A 21,208-nucleotide genomic window follows, 5' to 3' on the forward strand; every position below is an offset into this window, starting at 1 on the left:
TTTATCCCAATGCAGTGTTAGAACTGATAATAATTAAACAGGAGAGTGACATTATATTTATACCACTCATATTACAATAGCCAGATGTATGTCCATACAATTCTTATGTCCCAAAATACAGTACATGTATCCACTTGAACACACAGATGAAAATGTTGAGTGGAAGGTCTTTGGTAATCGAGAAACCTGAAAGAGGAACAGGACTACACCCCCTGTAATGTTTGTGTGTATAAACGTGACTCTTTATGGGCATTGCTTTGCACTGACAGTGGACTTCTGGAAATACCACGTATAACATTACTTTTTCCTTGAAAGAGGCAGAACACAAATCTAAACCTTAAAGTCTGGGCTTATGATATCTAAAGTACATTATGGACTTACGGAGACTGTAACCATGTAGGCCCTTATATGCAAGAAAATGTAGTTCATTTTTTCAGTTAGCAAGCATAGTAGTGAAACACTTTACTGATGTGAATATGACAGCAAACAGTTACTAACCAAAAAGACATGAAAAAACATGAAAGCCACTTCTAACAACCTTGAGAATTTAGTTTCCTATTACTGACATGAATTGATGGCAGTTATCAAACTCTTGCAGCTGTTTTTCTTGTCTAATTCAGAAATGGCAAGTATTTGTGCTGAGATGTACTACACACAAAGTAGGAGTTCCACCACTGAGCAATCACCTCTCCTTAACCTATGCATTTTTTTAGAAACGTTAAATCATTTATGTAAGTCAGCACACAAAACAAATAATAATACAAGACATACAGAAAGTGGGACTCCCAAATTGAAATGCAGTTGAACAGGCATGTAGGGGATTATCCATTTGTGCAGCTTTCCCCGACCTGGCATCTCTCAAATACAGGTAATCCTTACTTAATGACTGGTTAGCATGTGATATCATGCTTAATGATTGAGGATGATTCACATAACAACTGCAGCTGCCAACTGTTAAAAGTCAGTGTCCTCACATGATATTTCATTTTATGACCATGCCATTTAGTGATGGAGTTAGTGGTCCCAATTGCAGGACTATAATATGCCACTGGCTATGCTGACTGTGAGTAATAGGAAGAATAGTACAGTACATCTGGTAACAGATTGGAAAAATAATATGCTAAAGATTTGAAGTAGTTTTGAAGTGCTCAAACCTAACTTCTTTCAGTGATTGCACTATATCATAAGCCATTGTGGCTAGCTCATACAAACCCTAAACCTCAAATCCAAGGAAACTGTAATTCAGAATGTTAAGTTAGTTGGTACTTTCAGGCTTTGAATGGTAGAGATCTTGTTGCCAAGGTAATGTTATCAAAAACATAACCAGCCCCTGGCAGAACATGAGCTACATTTTAAGAGACTTTCCCCCCATCACTCCCATTCAAAGTTTTCATTGAGCCTTCCTCATTTTTCTATTTTATTATATCCCCTCAGTACCGGCTTTTGATGGTGTTCCAATCCAGAATAAGTTTCTGAAGATTCTTTTTGTGTTTCAGGATGACAGGCAGCTCCTCCTAGAAGAGGTTGGGATGAAGGATTTGGGGTCAGTTCCCACTATCATCAGCTCCCATAAGCACCATTCCCACCAATAGTTTTAACTAATAAATGTTTAAATAGACTTTAGATACAGTAATATATGGTAATAATACTAATACTAATAATAAAAATTCCAAATACAGTCTAAATATTTGACTGTTATATTCTTATATAAACAACAGTGGTAACAAAGATACTTTGGAATATCTTCAAGAAATATCATTTGCCTGAAAGCAAGAACTGGTGAGATCACAAAATAGACAACTAAAAAATGAAGAAGCTAAAGTGTTCTGGTATTTTAAAATTCAAACAGACAAGCACCTGCCATATAATGCCTCAGATTGAACAACTGTTGATAAGAAAGACAAAAAATTCTATAGTGATAGTGGATGAGGCAGTACCTAAAGACAGCAAAAGACAAAGAACTGGAGAAAATCACAAAATTTAAAGACCTACAAATAAAAGTAGCAAAAAAAAGCAAAGATAATACCAATAGTAATAGGCATCTTGGGTGCAATTCCAAAACATCTGGAGCCCCACTCTTACACCATTGGCATTGACAAAAATCACCATGAGTTAATTGCAAAAGGCAGCTTTACTTGGAACAACATGCTGCAATGATATTTAATTATTAAACAACTCCTGCCTATCTTGGGTTTTTGGGAAGGACTCAGTAAGTCCATATAGAAAAATGCCAACTCCAGTTTAAACATCTGGCTGATTGTGGGACCAACCATAATAATAAGCTTTATATCAATGATGGATGGATGGCACTAGAAAATTCTTTCAGTGACTAATGAGGAAATGGCATTAATTTAAGATCCTGTTGGTTTGTAATCGGCATAAAATAGCCTATTTCTTATGTTTCCAAGATTTTATTCTTTTTCTGACCTTAATATTGTGATGGCCCTTGCCAGGATTTTGTATGAGAATTTTCACCATAGCCAGATTTGTTATTTATTTGCTAGATTTATATCCTATCTTTCCTCCAGAAGATCAAAGGAGTATACATAGTAGTCTTTTCTCCAATTTTTCTTACAACAATCATTCCATGAGGATTGTTGAGTTGAGAAACAGTGATTGGTATAAAGGCATTCAATGAGCTTCCAATGACTGAGAATGGGTTTGGCTCTCCTGAGGCCTTGAGTGGCTTCTTATCTACTATACTTTTCTTACATTTGAACAGCAGAAGCAGTTAGTGGTCTTTCTTCTAGCACCTTGTCAGGAAATGCCTGTTTCCTGATTTTGCTTAAGTTAGAAAGTCAAGCATGACAAGATAGTTATTTCCAGTGTATATTAATCCTTAACTATAGCTGTGAACAGCCTTACAAAATTTAAACAACCTTTTGATTTTGTTCTTCCTTGTAAATGAACATTACAACCAAAGTTCCCATAGCTCCTAAATTACAGCAGCTTTTGCCCATTAGTGAGGAAGGACTATGTGGCTGGGTACCTGAAGCATTTCATCATCAATTGTTTAACCATAGTTTACTGCATGAATTGCACTGTGGCTGGACAAATTGTGAAAATGCTGAGGTTAAGTAAACATGGAAATAGGAGTGAAGAGAAAAGAGATGAAAGATTATGCTGGTTTCTGACTGTAGTAAAGATTTGATTCAAGATTAAAGATACCTCACTCAGTTTATTCAGAGGTTGTAGGACATCTTGTTCAAGAGTAATTTCAAACTCTGCAAGGATCCTGGCCAGCGTGCTTTGAATGCAGCAACTCATTTCTAGAGCTTTCCTAGAAGGAAAGAAGAAAGAAAGAGTTCAAAATCCCACTTGGAAGGTGAAGAATATCAATCTACCATAACACCTCTGGGGACTAACATATAATACATAATATTCTTCTTTTGCTTCCAGAGACCTGTTTGACTCCTTCAACAGCTGCTTCTTCCCACAGCCAGCATTTTCTAAATATATGGCATTGCAATCCATGTGCAATGGGAACTGAGAGCATCAAATTGGGAAAACTATTTTTTTTTCAATTTGTCTGCCACAATTTTAACCTCTGCAATTATTATTAATTATGCTTTAATTTCTCTGATATGTATTGCATCTTTTTACCCAGAGGATATATAGAGCCACTAAAAGTAAAATAAGCAGTTGAAAAATCTAGTTTAAAGGGGGTAAAAATCATGCCTCATTCCAACTGAAAAAGATAAAGGGTGGAAACTTGAGCACAATTTCCAGAGAAATACTCTCCAATACTTGGAATTGCTTGAATGATTGGAGATACAAGACAGTTTATGCAATCAGTAAATATCATTCCCAATATTCATTTTCTAAATAAAATACTCCTTGAGGAGCAGATATATGTACTTGACATTGATAAACCCCAAAGATTTTCCTGCAGTTTCAGGTCATTGTGGCTCAGCTTCAGTTGATAATGCAACATCCATATATTACTTGTGGGATCGCCTGTAAAAAATGCTTTGTTTTTTTGTGACTTGGTGTGTCTGTTACTGAAAAAAAGTCTACCCTTTGCTCTTTTGTGACACTGTATAGAGGAAGCCAAGGGAATGCTAGCAGGGAAAATTGTGCCTATTAAGTGATGAGCAGTAGAATTTAAGGCTGCACTAGCAGATTTGCACTTGTGTGATGAGACTTTCTCTTCTTCATGTCACTCCTGTGTGTTCTTACAATTGCTCTGGAAGAATATGAATTTCTCTGAAACAGATTTGAAGGCATGGGGCAAACCTGTGCAAGGAGAAAGGGAAATGGCCTTCCTCCCACTCAACACCCAGAATTGGCTTCTGCTAATAGAAATGTAAGAACCAATTTGGTGTACTGATTAAGACAGAAGATTAGAAACCAGGAGACAAAGGATTCTAATCCCACTTAGGCATGAAGCAAACTAGTTGACCTTTGGCTAATCATATACTCTTATCCCTAGGAAGCAGGCAATGGCACCCACTTCTGAAATCTTGTCAAGAAAACTTCAGGGACTTATCCAGGTAATCACTAGGAGTCAAAAACTGAAATGAAGTCAACCCCAACCCCCCAAATCCAATACCCACCCATCACAAAACTGCAGCTTGGATTTCACTAGTGAAAACTGGATCCACTCTGTGTTTCTGTTGCTTTCTTCTGTACCACCATATTGCTGGACAGAAAGTTATCCCAGAAGTACAAAATATACCATAGCTTAAAGCAGATTTCATAGTTGGCATGGTTCTTAAAATACATGGCCAACAGTAAAAACATGTGGTGGAGGGAAACAGATAAGGCAAACAGAGGAGACTCAAGTTGCCAGATATTTCTGTACGAGTAGATTTTAAGATTAATATTAATTACACAGATGCTAGAAAGAATACTGCTCTTGAAAAATAATATTTTTATGTTTTCAGAAAACAAACAAAACCAGTTCAGTCAGGATATTAATGCAAAGGACATTTCCAAATTGTAAAAGAAAATATGATTTTGTGATCCATAGAGGGGATGAACTTTATAGTATCAGAGATAACAGAGATGCTATCAGAGATAACAAGCTAGACTAATATGTTCCTCAGTTATGAAGAACACTGTGTCTTTCACTCATAAAATGTAACAATTCTTACCCAAGACTGGAATCCATGTCTAATTCCTTAAAACTTTCAGCCATAGCGACTGATAATGCCATCAAAGGTAACTTTTTCTATGGAAAAAAATGAGAAAATAAGACCATGAACAGAGAAGAAAAATACCTATACCAGTAACAGTTGGTAATTACAGTTATTAAATATCTAACGTTTGCCTACATTACGGGTTCTTGTAGGGATATAACTCCATTATGGACTCCATAATTTATATTTATATATATTACTATTGACTTAACAGGTAATAATAATAATAGCTGTTTCTCACCATCAACATCTTATCTTAATGTGATATTATATTTTTTTGGCAATGATAATTCATTGAATCCTATGGGCAGTATGTATGCGTATACTGGGTATATTTCCTAGTTAGCGAAATGTGGGTATCAGTATTTTGGTTTCCAGGCAATGTCTGAATTAAGGATCCTACCTTATGAATGAAAAGACCAAGATACAGGCCAGAGAGTATGAATTAGCATCATTTATGCCATGGTAATTGCACAGAAAATAAAAGTCCAGGGGCTTGTGATAGTTTCATATTATACTCTGGTAAATGGTAAAAAAGGAAGACCCAGTGATAAGTTTTGGTAAAAAAAATTATGTAACATTCTACATGAATTTTATCTGAATGGAGAAAAATATTCAGCCAAGTGACTTGAATAGTATAGAAAAGTCTGGGGAAAAAAGTGATTGGGCCATTGAAGACCCAAGAATGAATCAGTATGGTGCCTGTTGAGTACCTGCTTAGAAAAAGATACTCTTTGGTGATGAAATATATTGATGGCGAATATATAAGGAACATTGGAATGATATTAGACATTGGTTGGAAATATGAATATACATATCATATTTGTATGCAGATCTATTGTTTGCAGATCAATTATTAATAGAAGAGAATATTTATAGCCCAGAGTTGGACTGAGCAGTCCTTAGTGCTCTCTGAGCTTGGTTGTTTCCTTGCAGATATTTCATTACCAGACTAGATATAACATCTACAGTACTAGAAGGTAAACTGTTGTTTACTGCTTGTTTATCCCAGACCAAGATAAATCCAAAAACACATTCCTGGATACTTGGCACTCAGACAAATAAGCCACCCATAGGCACATATAATTTTCACATCATTTAAAAGAGACTAGAAAAAAGCTAAGATGGAAATTTAAAAAAGAATTCTTCTTATCAGTAAACACCCAGATAAGCAGAAATTAACACCAAACAACCGAATAGTAAATAATATCCTAATCGAGGAAGTACCAGGAGAAAACAGCACCCCCATAAACACTAACAGGGCAAGCTACTAACTTCACAATCTTTTAGCACTGACTTCTAGTAACAAAATGTCTCCAAGCAATCAATCAAGCTTAGAGAAGACTGAGAATAGATTGTATATAGATGAATATGGATTTTTGGAGATTAATATTCAAAGACCAGGGTAGATATATTCAACAGTGAAACCCGAGTGAAAGATTGTACATTATAAATAAATGGTGAAAAACAAGAGCAAAGAGATGAATTTTTGTATATTGGTACAATTGTTATTTAAAGATGAGAATTCAAGTGGAGAAATTTTATGAATTAAATGGTAGTAGAGAAGGGTAGGTACAATGTGGTTTGTTGTGAGGAATGAATCTTTTTCACACAAAGCAAGACCAACTCAGTATAGAAATATGCACCAACTCAATAAAGAAACAAGGATAATCTGCAAGGACAGAAAGATAGAGAGAGGTGCAATGAACTGTAAACCAGATTTAGCTATGTTTCTTTTTCTGAACCCATTCTTTAATTTCTTTGGCTTTTTATTACTCCTTTTCTGAACTATGCATAATTCACCCCAAAAGGGAACAGTATGATAAGTATGTAGGTAAGTATGATGGAGGTACGTATGGTAGTTCATTAACTATATGAATATAACAAGCCTGTTCTTTAAATGATAATTATATTGGTTTTCTCTACTCCCATACATATTTGTAAAAATGATTAAAATGATTTTAAAAATAAAAATACATGGTGGCATAACTGATTTAAAGTTTAATATTAGCATCTTAACATATTATTGGTGGTTACATAATACGCCACAGACACAGACGGGTAAATAGTCAAGACTTTGTTGATGATCTCAACTATGTCAAGGACCTTGGAGTACTCATCTCTAATGATCTACGTGCTAGAGCCCACTGTAACTACATAGCCAAAAAGGTATTAAGAGTTGTTAACCTAATCCTGCGTAGCTTTTTCTCTGGAAATATCACACCACTAACTAGAGCATACAAAACATTTGCTAGGCCAATACATGAATACAGCTCATCAATCTGGAACCCGCATTACATATCGGATATTAATACAGTCAAGAAAGTCCAGAAATATTTCACGAGAAGAGTTCTGCACTCCTCTACTCGTAGAAGAATACTTTATGCCAGCAGATTTGAAATTTTAGACCTAGAAAACCTAGAACTATGCTGCTTTTGGTCTGATCTAAGTATAGTACATAAAATTATCTACTGCAATGTCCTACCTGTCAATGAATACTTCAGCTTCAACCACAACAATACAAGAGCACACAATAGATACAAATTCAAGGTAAACTGCACCAAACTTGATTGCAGGAAATACGACTTCAGCAACAGAGTGGTCAATGTCTGGAATACTAGTCTACCTGATTCTGTGGTTTCTTCCCCAAACCCCAAAAACTTTAACTTTAGACTGTCTACTATTGACCTCACCCCTTTCCTAAGAGGTCTGTAGGGGGCGTGCATAAGCGCACCAACATGCCTACCGTCCCTGTCCTATTGTTTCTTTTTTATTCATATCCATTTATGTATTCATAACCATGTTTATACTTATACCTGTTATCTAACACTTGCTTGTCAAACAACAAACAAACAAACAAACAAATAAATGATTGAATAAATAAATAAATAAAATAAATATACCATGGGTTTTAAGGCAAACCATTATTGGTACTAATGGGGCCAATTTATACCTTATTCTGAAGACTATCTGGCTAGATAGCAAATGTGTCTCTATTCTTCCTGGCTGCACCCACGAGGAGGGAAATACTGCTAAAAAATGTCCACAGCTTGGCTAGTTGAATTTAGTGATTAGTATTCTGGATTTACTGTATTCACTCAGAAGCTAGACATGTAATATAAGAACAAACTGAAAAAGATTACTTCATCCCTGGTTCCTTCTAGCTAGAAGAAAGAAGATAAAAAATAATAATTCTAAAGGATATGAAGTACAAAAGTATTACTGTTCTAAAATAGACAACTAATGAAAGAGTTATAAAGCTTGATTAATAAATTCTCTTGCTTTTTAATATTTTTTATTTTACCATTCCTTGAAGGAAGGAATGCAGGTAGTCTGTTATCATTCTCTCCTATTTTTTTTAAGTATTAGAAAAGTTCTGTGTAGTATATTAGTCTGAAAAGAGTAATTGGCTCCCTTCCTCCCTTTCATACCTATTTATATACAGAAGCAAAAATGAACTGCCGAAGAAAAATAACAAATAGGATATTTGGATTTTGCCTGTATTTCATTCCAAAACATTATAAAATTTGTATAGAGAGGTTGCATCACCTAGCTGTATTTCTCCATGGGCAAAAATCCAACAATTCTGTTCAATGTCATATTCCTTTGAATACTGATTATCATAAACAGGGCATGTTAACCTCCAGGATACCTTCCCTACTTCTTCTTTTGATATCTTAGAATGGACTTTTCATACCAATAGATAAATGAGAATATGGCTTCCATAATTTTAGCCAGCATGCCTAATGGCAATATTTGCTGAAGATTCATAGAATCATAGAATAACAGACTTATAAAGGACCTTGGAGATCATCTAGTCCAACCCCCTGCTCGAGGAGGAGAGTCTATTTCCAATATTAGCCTCTACCTGGTATCGAACTCCCAGCCTCCTGATTGTGAGGTGAGAAATCCAATGTATTCAGAAGATATTAAATACTAGAGGACTATCTTAGGAGTTTATCTGGAAGGGCAACAGAACTTAAATCTACCATAGCCTAGGATAAATGCTACAGATAGAACTGTGGATTAATATTAACAGAATAACAGAATGGGAAGGGACCTTATAGGTCATCTAGTTCTAACCCCCTGCCCAAGCAGGAGACCCTACACTATTTCTGACAGATGGCAGTCCAGTCTCTTCTAGAAAGCTTCCAATGATGAAGCTCCCACAACTTCTGAAGGCAAGCTGTTCCACTGGTGCATTGTTCTCACTTCCAGAAAAAAAACCATTATTTCTAGGTTGCATCTTTCCTTGATCAGTTTCCATCCATTATTCCTTGTCTGGCTTTCAGGTGCTTTGGAAAATAGCTTGACCCCCCCCCTCCTCTTTGTGATAGCCCCTCAAATATTGAAACACTGCTGTCATGTTTCCCCTGGCCCTTCTCTTCACTAGACTATCCATGCCCAGTTCCTCTAACTGTTTTCATATTATTTAGCCTCCAGTACCCTAATAATCTTTGTTGATCTTCTCTGTACACTTTCTAGAGTGTCAGCATCCTTTTTATAGTGTGGTGACCAAAACTGGATGCAGTATTGTAGGTGTGGTCTTACTAAGGCTTTATATATTAGACCATTTTAATTCCCATGTTTCTTTAATCTCCTGGAGATCTGCAGAGGAGCTGTACAGTAGCAAACTATAGAGATAAAACTCTATAGTACAATTTAGATCAGCACCCAAAGCTGGAGCCATGAAGAGGAAAAAAATTATAGGCATAAATTACTGTGTAATCCATTGCACTTTTTTTCTCAGTGTAGAATAGTATCAGCTTCTAAAAAAGGTGAGGTGGGGAAAGAAAGATGTTTTATACTTGAGAACTATCATGAAGCACCAAAAATGTGCTTCCCATATTATAAATACATTGTGAACTAAGAAAGAACCACAAAAAAGGGGAAAAATGAGATTTACCACCCGTTTGTCCAGTTCCGCTCCATATTGCCCCTGGAGGCAAGCCACAAGCCTCTTGTGCACATTATGTGCTGCCCGTTTGACTGGTTCAATTCTCTGTTCAACCTAAAACAGAAAGTGCAACAGTTAGCTGAGAAGAAATGAGGAGAAATTCATTTTCTATGCATCCACTGTGGTTCCCCAAACATACTGTAAGTATATGAGCATATATATATATATATATATATATATATATATATATATATATATATATATATATATATATATATATATATATATATATATATATATATATATGCAAATAGCTTCTGTGAACATCCTTTGCTTCATCTTGGCCAGTCTGTCACTCACAATTTTGTTTGTTTAAATCATTTTTAACTGCTTATTGTTGTAATCTCATGTTATACTGAGACACTCAGTTGTTAGGAGTTGGGTAACATACAAATTTGATAAAATATAAATATTTATTCATGGACTCTTGCAGTGCCGAAAATGCATTGTAGTGTTATTAAAATGACACAACTTGAGTTAAAAAAAATGCAGCCACTTTTGAAAGCATACCCAGGATAGTCTGATCATCTTCTCCTTTTGGAGATTGTGGCTAAAATACGTACATTGCATTTATCTGTGGCACATCATCATAATTTTTATTTATGTAGCTACCCTTCTCATTGTCAGAATTTTACACTGAATTCAAATATTATGGTCTTTTTTTCCCTATGCTTTTTATGCCAGGGGGAAAAAAAAACCCAGTTAAATAAAGAAAGGTCCAATGACTCTAAGATATCTTATGAGTGATGGCACTAAGACTCATCCATTTGAAAGCCTCTTCGTTGCCTTTAAAAACTCCATTAATTTAAGGACAGAGAGAGACCCAGTTCACAGTACATCTGCAGCTTTGTATGTTCTACAGTTTTGCTAGTCTGTGTTGTTTCGAATGCTCTGCATCTTATGGGGAGTTGTCCCCACCTCCCACCCCACCCAGTGGAGTCTCATTGTACTCAGCTTGCATGACACAGCTTACTAGTAGACCTTACTAGTAGATCGGAAGAGGACGATTCCAGTCCAAGATTGCCTTGTGACTCAGAGACAGAGCGAAAACAAACTGCTCAATTTGGTCACGCCTTCTCTGCCAGCACAGGGCTACAGGTAAGCACATGCCCACTAATGAAACCCGGTGCCTCACCTGGAGCAAGTCTTCAGTCAAGTAATCCGCTGTCTCTTGGGCTCTGGAGAAGGAGGAGCAGCAATGGAAGAAAGAGGTCACCAACACACTTGTGCATTAACTTTATATTATTTCAATAATGTCTATAAGCCACCACCTTACATGTTACATCAGCATTATACTTTTAGGACAATGGTAGGGTTGTTTGTAGGACAGATTGATTTATCCCTGGGAAAGAAGAATAGAATCAGGATTTTCCAGGCTCATAGTTGTCACTAACAATATACCCGGTTAGCATTCAGAAAAAAGAAACATAAAGCATGGACAGAGATGGGGACAGTTGTCCCCACAGTTATTTAGACACGTTGGTACACAGTGGAAGGGTTCTTGGGCAGTTGCAACATGTCAAGCAAATGCAGGCTTAAAATGTTCAAATGTTAGCTGTGGTTTAATTTTCACAATTCAACCTGAAGTTGAATGTAGGCCGAAGGCCTATAAATGGCAACATGAGGAATCAGCAAAAGCCTCGCCCTTGGTTCCTTTTGAAAATAATTGTTTCCAGGACTCTGGAAATGGAGCCTGAAAACTGATATTTCAACAGCACAATGCTATTTTGTGGAAAATTGGAATGCTTCCCAGATTCTGCAACACATTCTTGCCACTGATAAACAAAATAGTAAAGATGCCCTTAAGTCAAACTTGGCTCCAGTTGTCTATATGGATGTAATTGCTTTGGAATTTTCTTGATTGCAGAGATGGCTTGCCATTCTTACCTACTCCCAGACAACTGCTCTTCCAGACTAGCCTTCTGCCATAACATTTCTGGTGATCTCCTATTTCAGCTTCTATCCCAGCTGCTTAGCTTTTGAGTCCACACAGAATCAGTCAACTGTCACCATTAGATGAGGCCCATCTGAGCCATGCAAGATACCCAAAGCTCAAAATATTACCAGAACATCCATATTGAGTTTTCTGAACTCAAAAAATGTTCTTTCCTGAGGTTGGGGCAAAATGGACTGGCAAAAAAACCTGGAACACTTCCTACTCAAAAGATTACAATAGATGCTTTGGTCAAACTCTCCCCCACTTCAGTTCTTGGACAAATAACCACTAGGGCATCTTCCAGAAAAACATAGAGGACACTTTCTCACACGTCTGAAATGTTGCTGTTGCCTTATTCTTAGCCCTATGTCTGACAATATCCTCCATCTCCTTTTGTTTTTGATGTCTGTATTTGGTTAGAAACACATTCCAAGCTCTGATCTAGAGGAAATATATGGGATTTTAATTACCTTGACATGCTTAGTTTGAATTTCACAGCAAACTGAAATGAATACAAATGAATACAAATCAGGAAATCAAAGAAGATAGAAGCCAATCTCAGCAACTAAGATACCAGGAATTCAATTCCCAGAATTGGCTTGCGAATTCTGAGAATTAAAGTCCACATCTCTTAAAGTTGTCAGTATTGAGAAACACTGGTAGTATCGTCTTTTTGCTGGGTCTCCAAGATGTTGCCTTCATCTTGTACCTAACAGATAACAGATAATCAGTTGGAAGGGACCTTGTAGGTCATCTAGTCCAACCCCACCACCCAAGCGGGAGACCCAACACCATTTCTGGCAAATGGCAGTCCAATCTCTTCTTGAAAGTGTCAAGTGATGGCGTTCCCACAACTTCCAAGGACAAGCTGTTCCATTGGTTGATTGTTCTCACTGTCAGAAAGTTTCTCCTTATTTCCAGGTTAAATCTCTCCTTGTTCAGTTACCATCCATTATTCCTTGTCTGGCCTACAGGTGCTTTAGAAAAGGTATAATATAGCTTTCTTTTATCCTTACCTAAACCATGTTTCCCCTTTAAAAACAATCTGTAGCAGTTTAAAGAAATATATAATCTGATGCAGTTTGTCAATTGCTTTTTCCATTGCCTACTAAGATAAACATAGAGAGTTGATGGGACTAGCTCCACATCTATTTGTTGCTTTAGACTGGTATGGGAACATCTTTTCCCTTGGGCATTCGTCTACATTTTGTTTTTCTTCCATCTCCCAGCAGAAAATGCCGAGGAGTAGGCTGGTGGTGGCACCATGTTTGAAAGTGCCATGCTTTCCAGAGGACAGTGTGACTCTTTCAAAATCTGTATCCACTATTGCAATTCAAGTTTTTTTTTTTTTAAAAAATTGTACTTATTTCAAAACTTTGCACCTCCCTGTTAGGAATGTAAGTCACCTAACAGTTGGGTTGGAAAATATATAAGACATTTTAATACTGTCTCTTTAAGGGAATGCTAAAATTGTAATTGGGTGTGGTTCCTCAAACGGCCATAAGATGGAGCCAGAAACCTGGGTTGTTCTGTTTTGTTGTTGCTGAGAGTGTTGCCGTTCCTGCATTTCCCTATTGACTGTTGCTGATCATCGTTATTCTTAGATTTGATGTGAGTCTTTTACTGAACTGTTTTTGATACTGGACTTTGTTATTGGATTATCCCTGGACTGAAAACTGACTGCTATAACTGTGTATGACTTGGACTGTGTTGGACTTTGCTTAACCATTAACTGGAAGTAAAAACCTACATTTTACTATACAGTGTATCTGTGTGCTGGTTGTGTGTTATTCCTCGCCACTCTCACTACGTCTCCCTGTGTGCACTCATTCTCCTAACAGGGAATTACCTCAACACTGGTTATGTGCCCAGGCCATACCAGGCTCAGATAACTGAGAGTTGGTGTGAATGCACAGTACTGTATACAGACAGCTGTTTACTGTTTAATTGTGGGTTACTATCCTGGTAAAGATGGCACAAGACCTGTCAACAAGTCTATCACCGATAACCCGGTTGGATGGAACAAACTGACAACAGGCATTAGAATATTAAAGGAACATGTTCTTGCACAGGAACAGGAAGCTCAAATACAAATCCCAAAGAAGATATAAAAAGCCACCCACTCTCAACTCCATTTTGTCAGCTGTCCCAGAACCACATACTGCTGCTGGTTCTGCCAATCAATAAACCAACTTTCTTTCCAATCAGCCTCCATTTTATTCCCAGCTTGGAACTGGAACTAAATTTTTCTTCCAACAGCACCATGGTTGTTAGAGGAATGACTGCAGTTATTAAGTGAATCGTATGGCTGTTAAGCAAATCTGGCTTCCTCCATTGTCTTTGCTTAACGTCAGAAGCACCCGAGTAAGGTTGCAAATGACAATCCCAGGATCCTGCGATGCAGCAACCATTGTGAATACATGCTGGTTGCCAAGCACCCCCAAGATTTGATCACATGATGGTGGAGATGCTGCAACAGTGATAAGTGGGAGAACTGCACTTTTTTCAGTGCTGTAACTTTGAAAAATAACTAAATGAATGCTGGTTAAGTTGAGGATAACCTGCACTTCAGTCTAGGATTGGGCTGGGTGGACAGCAGTTTTTATATTGTAATAGTGCTTTGCCAACTCAAGAAGTGGATTCTTACATTTCAACTTTTAGCTCCTACTCTCTGAAAAAAGAGAGTCAGGAAAAGATGGCAATGCATAAGCTTACAGCTAAGATGACTCCAATAGTTATGGATCCGTTCACCAATTGCTGATGAACTGAAAATTACTGTTATAACATTAATGTAACATTATCTTGGGGGGGTGGGGGAATCCCATTTCAAATAAATGCTCTGCTAAAAACACAAGTATTAATGTTAATGGTTTGGGACCTTAATTGCTGCTGCATTGTTGAAATAATGGTCACAACCATCCTGGGGAGATGATGAATTCTTCTCCCTGCATTTTTTTTTATTGTGTTGTGACTGATCCGAATGGTATTTTAATGAAAGTTGCAAACAAAGAATAGTTAAACCTAAAAACATGTTATTAACACGGCCCCTTGTTTTATGCAACAACAGCAATACTTAAGTGTCCCTTTGTGCAATTAGCCTAGGTGAGCAAGTCTGCAAAGATCCTTTTCACCCCCATCTTGGAATAGGATGAGTAACTTCACAACAATTAGACAGGGAAGACAGGAAAAGCAGCTTCAGGACTCCTGAGAGGAGAACCTTGCCCTAACTCTACTGATGTCATGCCCACATTTTAAAATATATGATAAGCAGTCAAATTTCTCTGTACTTCCAGCCTAAAAAATGACAGGAACAAAGTTAAGAAGAGACCTCCTCATCCAACCTCTATGGAATCTCCCTTTTGACTGTTTTAGGACAGGAATAGACAACCAGGTGTCCTTATGTCTTGGAGTAGAGTTTCAAAATCCCAATTCAGCATGACCAAGAGCCAGAGATTACGTGAATTTTAATCAAAATATTTGAAAGGCACTAAGCTGTTTATTGTTGTGCTAGTGAAATGTGTTTGCCATTGGGAGACCAAAAGTAAAATCCTACCCATCTATAGATGTGCTGAATTGTTAAAAAGCAGCCAGGAAATACAAGAAGAATCAAGAATCAAATTTATTTTATTTATATTTCCTATTTTTTAACTGCCCATCTTCCTCAGAGATAATTGAATTTTGATTTAAATCTTCTGAAGGACAATAATATTTCAGAGTTATTCTAACAATAACAACAGGAATAGCCCCACAGTTAGATAGGTGGCAAATAAATTTAACATACAAACAAATAAAATAAAACAAACAATAAAATTATCTGTCCTGCAAAGCAAACATTGCCTTCTCTTGGAGCAAAGATGCCGCTCATCTTCTTACTCATATTTGGCAAGAAAAAGTTTCTAACCTGTTGGACTAAATTCACCACATTGATTAAATGTGATGTGGTTGGGATGCAGGGTTAGTAACAGTAGGTTGGTAAACATGAGCTAATAGAAACATGACCTTCGGCCTTTTTCTTTTTATTCGTCAGGAATGGAGATCCTATGATTTTCTGGCATTCTTGTAAATGCCATAATTCTTCCTACCTTGCCAGTTATAACTTATCGCTTGCATCTTTAGAAGTTTACCAATCTCCAGTTATTTCAGGGATACATAAGATCAACAGTATAAGCCTTTGATTGATAGCTGCTATTTTAACTGCTCAAGAAAGTGACTAAACATGAAACTGATATGCTCAGGATATATATATGATGAGATTATAGCAATCTCATCGCCTACAAATATTGTACAGAATCTGCTATCTGAAAACCTCTGCTTTTATTTTAGGAAAGAGCAAAAGTGTCTATGCTTCTTTAGATGAGGTTTCAAAGCATGTGATTGTTCACACACACAAAAAGATTCCAGTTTTACTTACAACAGGGAAAGGCAGCTTTCAGTTCTGCAGAATCCAGTTTTTGTTTCACTAATACCACAGACCATCAGTTGAACTACGGTATATACACAAAGGGTACTATATAAGCCCCTCAAAAGCCCCTCTCCTTCTCTGATAGGAATAATAGATGGATTCCGCATTTTCTACCCTCAAATCAATTTATGATTAGCCCCACTATTTTCATTTCAAGAGTTGCTGTTCTTAGCACTTCTCCTGCTAAGGCTCTGCTTGGTTTGCCCTGCATCACCTGGTTCTTACAGGTGAATCTATCAATGCATGATGCAGTAAGAAGGAATTATTTAGAATCTAGCTTGTTGCAGAGTCTGATGCTGATCAAGCTTGAGGGGGATTGCTTAGCTCAAGGTTATCAAACTGGTTTCTGCAGCCAAGGGAGAATGAGAATCTGAGTGTCCACACTCCTACTCCAGAACCTTAACCACCACAGCATACTGGCTTTCTTAATTTCAGCAGTGAGATCAACAGCATCAGGCTCAGCAACAAGCTATGATAAGAATGGAGAGATCACTTTGTTCTTGTTAACCAATTGGGAATCAGAACTCTTCCCCCTTTTGGTTGCAAAACCTGGGTGTTGAAGTCTTAACAGAGTTGCAGGAAATGAGGGCTATCTGTTGTGAGAAAATTCAGCACATTGCTAATCACCATGGAAGTTTTTTAGAAGTCTGCTGAGTGAGCATTGGGGTGGCATAGGAAGGTGATCCTGTAAGCCATTAATAAACTGTAATTAAATAATTCCACAGAAAAGGTAGGGTTGTGAATACATGCCCTGTACTAGATTTTTTTTGTGAGGGGGTGTACCTCCATCGAGAGCTACCCTGCAAGAATTTTAGCTACCCTTCAGCTAGAGGTACAAAATCTAAATCCAGATGAACTTTTAAACACAAAGTACTAGCACCCCAAATTGCATAGAAAGTCTAGCAATGTAGCCAAACAACTAGTCCTTACCGTCCACTGCTACTGGGGTAACTGAGCTGTTGCCGCATCCAGTTAAACTGCTTCTTCATCATTCTGTGGGCCAAGCTGAAATAGCACCACGAAGGCAAGAAAAGAAGCCAGAGGCTTTAGTATCTCCTCAAGACAAGACAGCTGCACTTGCTGCCATGCGTTGCTCTCTCTCTCCCCGCCTTCACTGCAGGCTTCTTCTTGTCACTTCCTTGTCATCTTCTAGTTTGACCTCCTTTTTCTTCTCCACCTATCCTCCCTTTGTGTCTTTATGCCTCTCCTCCCAATTCTACTTCCTTCTCATGGTTTCCCCTTCCACTAATGAGCTTTACTCATCTTTTTCTGGGTGCTACTTTACTTTTTTTTTTTTTTTTTTGCAAACTTTCCAGCTTCCTAATTCTCTTGCTCCTTCTAGCCTCTAACACCACCTTTCCTTGTGCTTGTCAGGTAAAATTGGTGGCTGTTTCTCCGAGTTCCTGTCACCACCCCTTAAAAAAAAAACCACACAAATAACTTCAGCCAAGACGTAAAGGGGAAATATGATTACAGCAAACATGAAACAAGGCAGAACAAGCTGATTTGCAAGGCTCATGTGGTAGCACTTCCTACTTTTTTCTGTTTTTTTTTCTTTCTCCAGTGCTTAATAGTGAATGTTTGATACATTAACATAAAGGTTTGTACAAAGATGACAGCCCGTTGATTAGAATAGGTGGCAAAAATGAGCCTGCATGTTATCTGAGCCATGATTTATAAATAAGCCATCATATCTAGATTCACATAATAAGCTGCATTAGGGCTGAGCAAGCTTCTTATGGCTTAGCATACTGTGTGAACGGACCAGAGGAAAACTACCTATAAAATACATACTCATGCACATTTGATTTACGAGTGTTCCCAGACAGGATCTCAAAGAGAATTGATCAGTATTACCTCTAGGCAAAGGAAAATGGGTTTTTCAAAGGCTTGGACCTCTTCAAGCAAAGCTGATAACGTGCAGTGATTCCAACTGTTTTAGTTGTGACCACACAAACAAAATATCTGTAATGATAAATGATGATATTCTGCCTTTCTGGAAATTTTCAGCTGCGTACTGATGCCGAGAGAAAATAAACATCAGAACAAAAACTATCTTAGAAAATAAAGATTCTAAGTGTGCAAGATACAGCATTCTGTTACATGCTGATATTACACTCATGCCCACTGTTTTATTTTTCATCATCTCTAGTTCTGGAGATTTAATGCTCTTACCAACACCTTCTCAACTACAATGGATAAAAACATGGTGGGTGATTTTTTAAAAGCAAAGCCTCCATAATAAAACCATGGGTATGCCTCCTTGATACTTGTGAAAATGCAACTTTGTAATGCATGTTTTTTCAACTTCATCTTTTCATGTTTTTTTTTTAAAAACCACTCCATTTCTATGAATACCAAATTTAAAATCTTTCTAATATTTCTGTAATTACATTTTTCTTTTTTTGTTTGGTTCAGGCAGGTATTTAAACATGAGTTTACCTGTCAGTTTTCAACAAGAATACAGAAATAAGATAGATATAAAAATATATGAAATCAGTATGCCAAAGTTAAGGCACCAGTTAAGGCTGTATGTTTCAAAGAATCCCTAAATGAATAGAAGCTGAAACAAAGGTGAACATAGCTTTATCCTACTTTTTACATGCAATTATTTACTGATTCAAACTAAGAAATCAGTGAACATGAAAAATGCAAGTTTGGATATCCTTTTAGTTACCGTACTTCCTTGTAATACCATTTTTTCCAGAAATAACCACTTCCAAATGCTGAATCATAATATTTGTTGAGGTAATTCCCATTTAGGAGAATGAGCGCATGCAGGGAGATGTATAGAGCAGGGGTGTCCAACCTTTCACCTTCCCTGGGCCACATTAGAAGATGAAAATTTGGTTTGGGCCGCACATAAAATAAAATAACAGTAACCATACCCGATCATCCCAAAAAACCATAGAAAACATAGTTAACATATTAAATTTATTTAGAAATAAAGTTAGTGAGATGTTTTTATTATTTATTATTTATTAAAAATTATTTATTTTTTATCACGGTTTTTCTATCACAGTTTTTTATCACAGTTTATTTTCCGGCCAAATTTTGGGGGAAAGCTCGCCTGCCTCACGCCTACCTCTCCTCCTGCAAATAGCCCGGCTGGATGAGGCAGGACTGGAAGGCAGAAGCAGCAGCAGCAGCGGCGGGGGCAGAAGCAGCAGCGGGGAAAGGCTTCTGCCCCGCCGCTGCCACCGCTTCTGCCCCTGCCGCCGCTGCTGCTTCTGCCCCCGCCACCGCTTCTTCCTCTGCCACCGCTGCTGCTTCTGCCCCCGCCGCCGCTTCCCCCGCCGCTTCTGCCCCGCCGCTGCTTCTTCCCCGCCACCGCTGCTGCTTCTGCCGCCCCGTTTCTGCCCCGCCACCACCCCGCCGCGCCGCTTCCCCCACCGCCGCTTCTGCCGCCGCCGCTTCTTCCCCGCCACTGCTGCTGCTTCTGCCACCGCCATTTCTGCCCCCGCCACCCCCCCGCCGCCGCTTCTTCCCCGCCACCGCCACCGCTTCTTCCCCTGCCGTGGGGGCAGCGGTGGCGGCAGAAGCAGCAGCAGTGGCGGAGAAGAAGCAGTGGCGGCGGTGGCAGAAGCGGCTGGGGCAGAAGCGGCAGGGGTGGCGGCGGGGCAGAAGCGGCGGGGTGGCGTCGGGGCAGAAGCAGCGGCGTCGGGGGCAGAAGCAGCAGCGGTGGCAGGGGCAGAAGCGGCGGCGGTAACAGCAGGAGGTGGCGCTCTAACGGCGCCCACCTTTTCTCTTGCTGCTTGGCCTGGCGCTCGCCTCGCCCCGCCTTGCGCCTGCCTCTCCTCCTCCTTCTCGCTGGCTGTAGCACGATGGTTGGGGTGGGCACTGGGCCACATTACGAGGCGACCTTGGCCGCATGCGGCCCGTGGGCCGCGGGTTGGACAAGCCTGGTATAGAGAGTAGTGTTTGAATAATACACATACAGTACACAGATACACTGTACAGTAAATGTAGGTTTTTACTTCCAGAAAGTTTAAGCAAAGTTCAAGATAAGCAGTCCAAAGTCATTCACAGGTAAATCAGTCAGTTTTTCAATCCAGGGATAATCTAATAACAAATTCCAGTGTCAAAAACAGTTCAGTAACAAACTTATATCAAATCCAGAAATAGCAGTCAATTAGGAAAAATGGAGGAACGGCAATACTTTCCAACAGAAGGAAACAGAGATACACTCACACTTTCCTGAGACTCAGACTAAACAACCCAGGTTTCTGGCTCCATCTTATGGCCATTTGAGAAACCACACCTAATTACAGTTTTGCATTTTCTTAAAGATACAGTTTCAAAATGTTTATCCTGGTTTATATATTTCTAACCCAAATACCTGTTAGGTGACTTATATTCCTAACAATATTGATCAATGGTGCCTTAATATTTGCACAGAACAGTGTGGGCATGTATTGAAATGTATACACACGTCCACATACCCACATATGAATTATAATTAACAATCCACAACAGATAAAAGATGTTCATTTCATATCACTTGGTTGGGTTGTGAAATTCAGTATTACAGTAGTCTTTTAAAAATAAATTAGTAACATTTTTGAAGATTTAGTTTATTAGCAACAATCATTTACAATGCAAAATGGATTTTCAGGTATGAAGTATGTCCTGGTGGTGATGAACAGGTCTGGACAGTGATCATCTTCATATGCTGGTTGAGCCCTTCCAGAAACGTTTGTCTTGATGCTACT

The 21,208-nt window shown here is 38.3% G+C and overlaps 1 protein-coding gene across 1 annotated transcript in view; it reads right to left on the bottom strand.

Moving 5' to 3' along the window:
• SH3BP1 (SH3 domain binding protein 1) overlaps nucleotides 1–17,955 on the bottom strand; it is a 31,463-nt gene extending 13,508 nt beyond the window's left edge. Inside the window, exons 1-6 of the mRNA XM_026703358.2 lie at nucleotides 17,427–17,955; nucleotides 11,234–11,276; nucleotides 10,048–10,152; nucleotides 5,097–5,173; nucleotides 3,169–3,280; nucleotides 1,438–1,514 (exon numbers count right to left, since the gene is read on the bottom strand). Coding sequence (XP_026559143.2) covers nucleotides 1,438–1,514; nucleotides 3,169–3,280; nucleotides 5,097–5,173; nucleotides 10,048–10,152; nucleotides 11,234–11,276; nucleotides 17,427–17,488 — 476 coding nt within the window. The 5' untranslated portion in view covers nucleotides 17,489–17,955. The remainder of the gene's footprint in view (nucleotides 1–1,437; nucleotides 1,515–3,168; nucleotides 3,281–5,096; nucleotides 5,174–10,047; nucleotides 10,153–11,233; nucleotides 11,277–17,426) is intronic.
• Nucleotides 17,956–21,208: the final 3,253 nt, after the last annotated feature.

This window comes from Pseudonaja textilis, chromosome 5, assembly GCF_049901715.1.
Source record: "Pseudonaja textilis isolate UNSWEBS1 chromosome 5, rPseTex1.2, whole genome shotgun sequence".
Taxonomy (NCBI): Eukaryota; Metazoa; Chordata; class Lepidosauria; order Squamata; family Elapidae; genus Pseudonaja; species Pseudonaja textilis.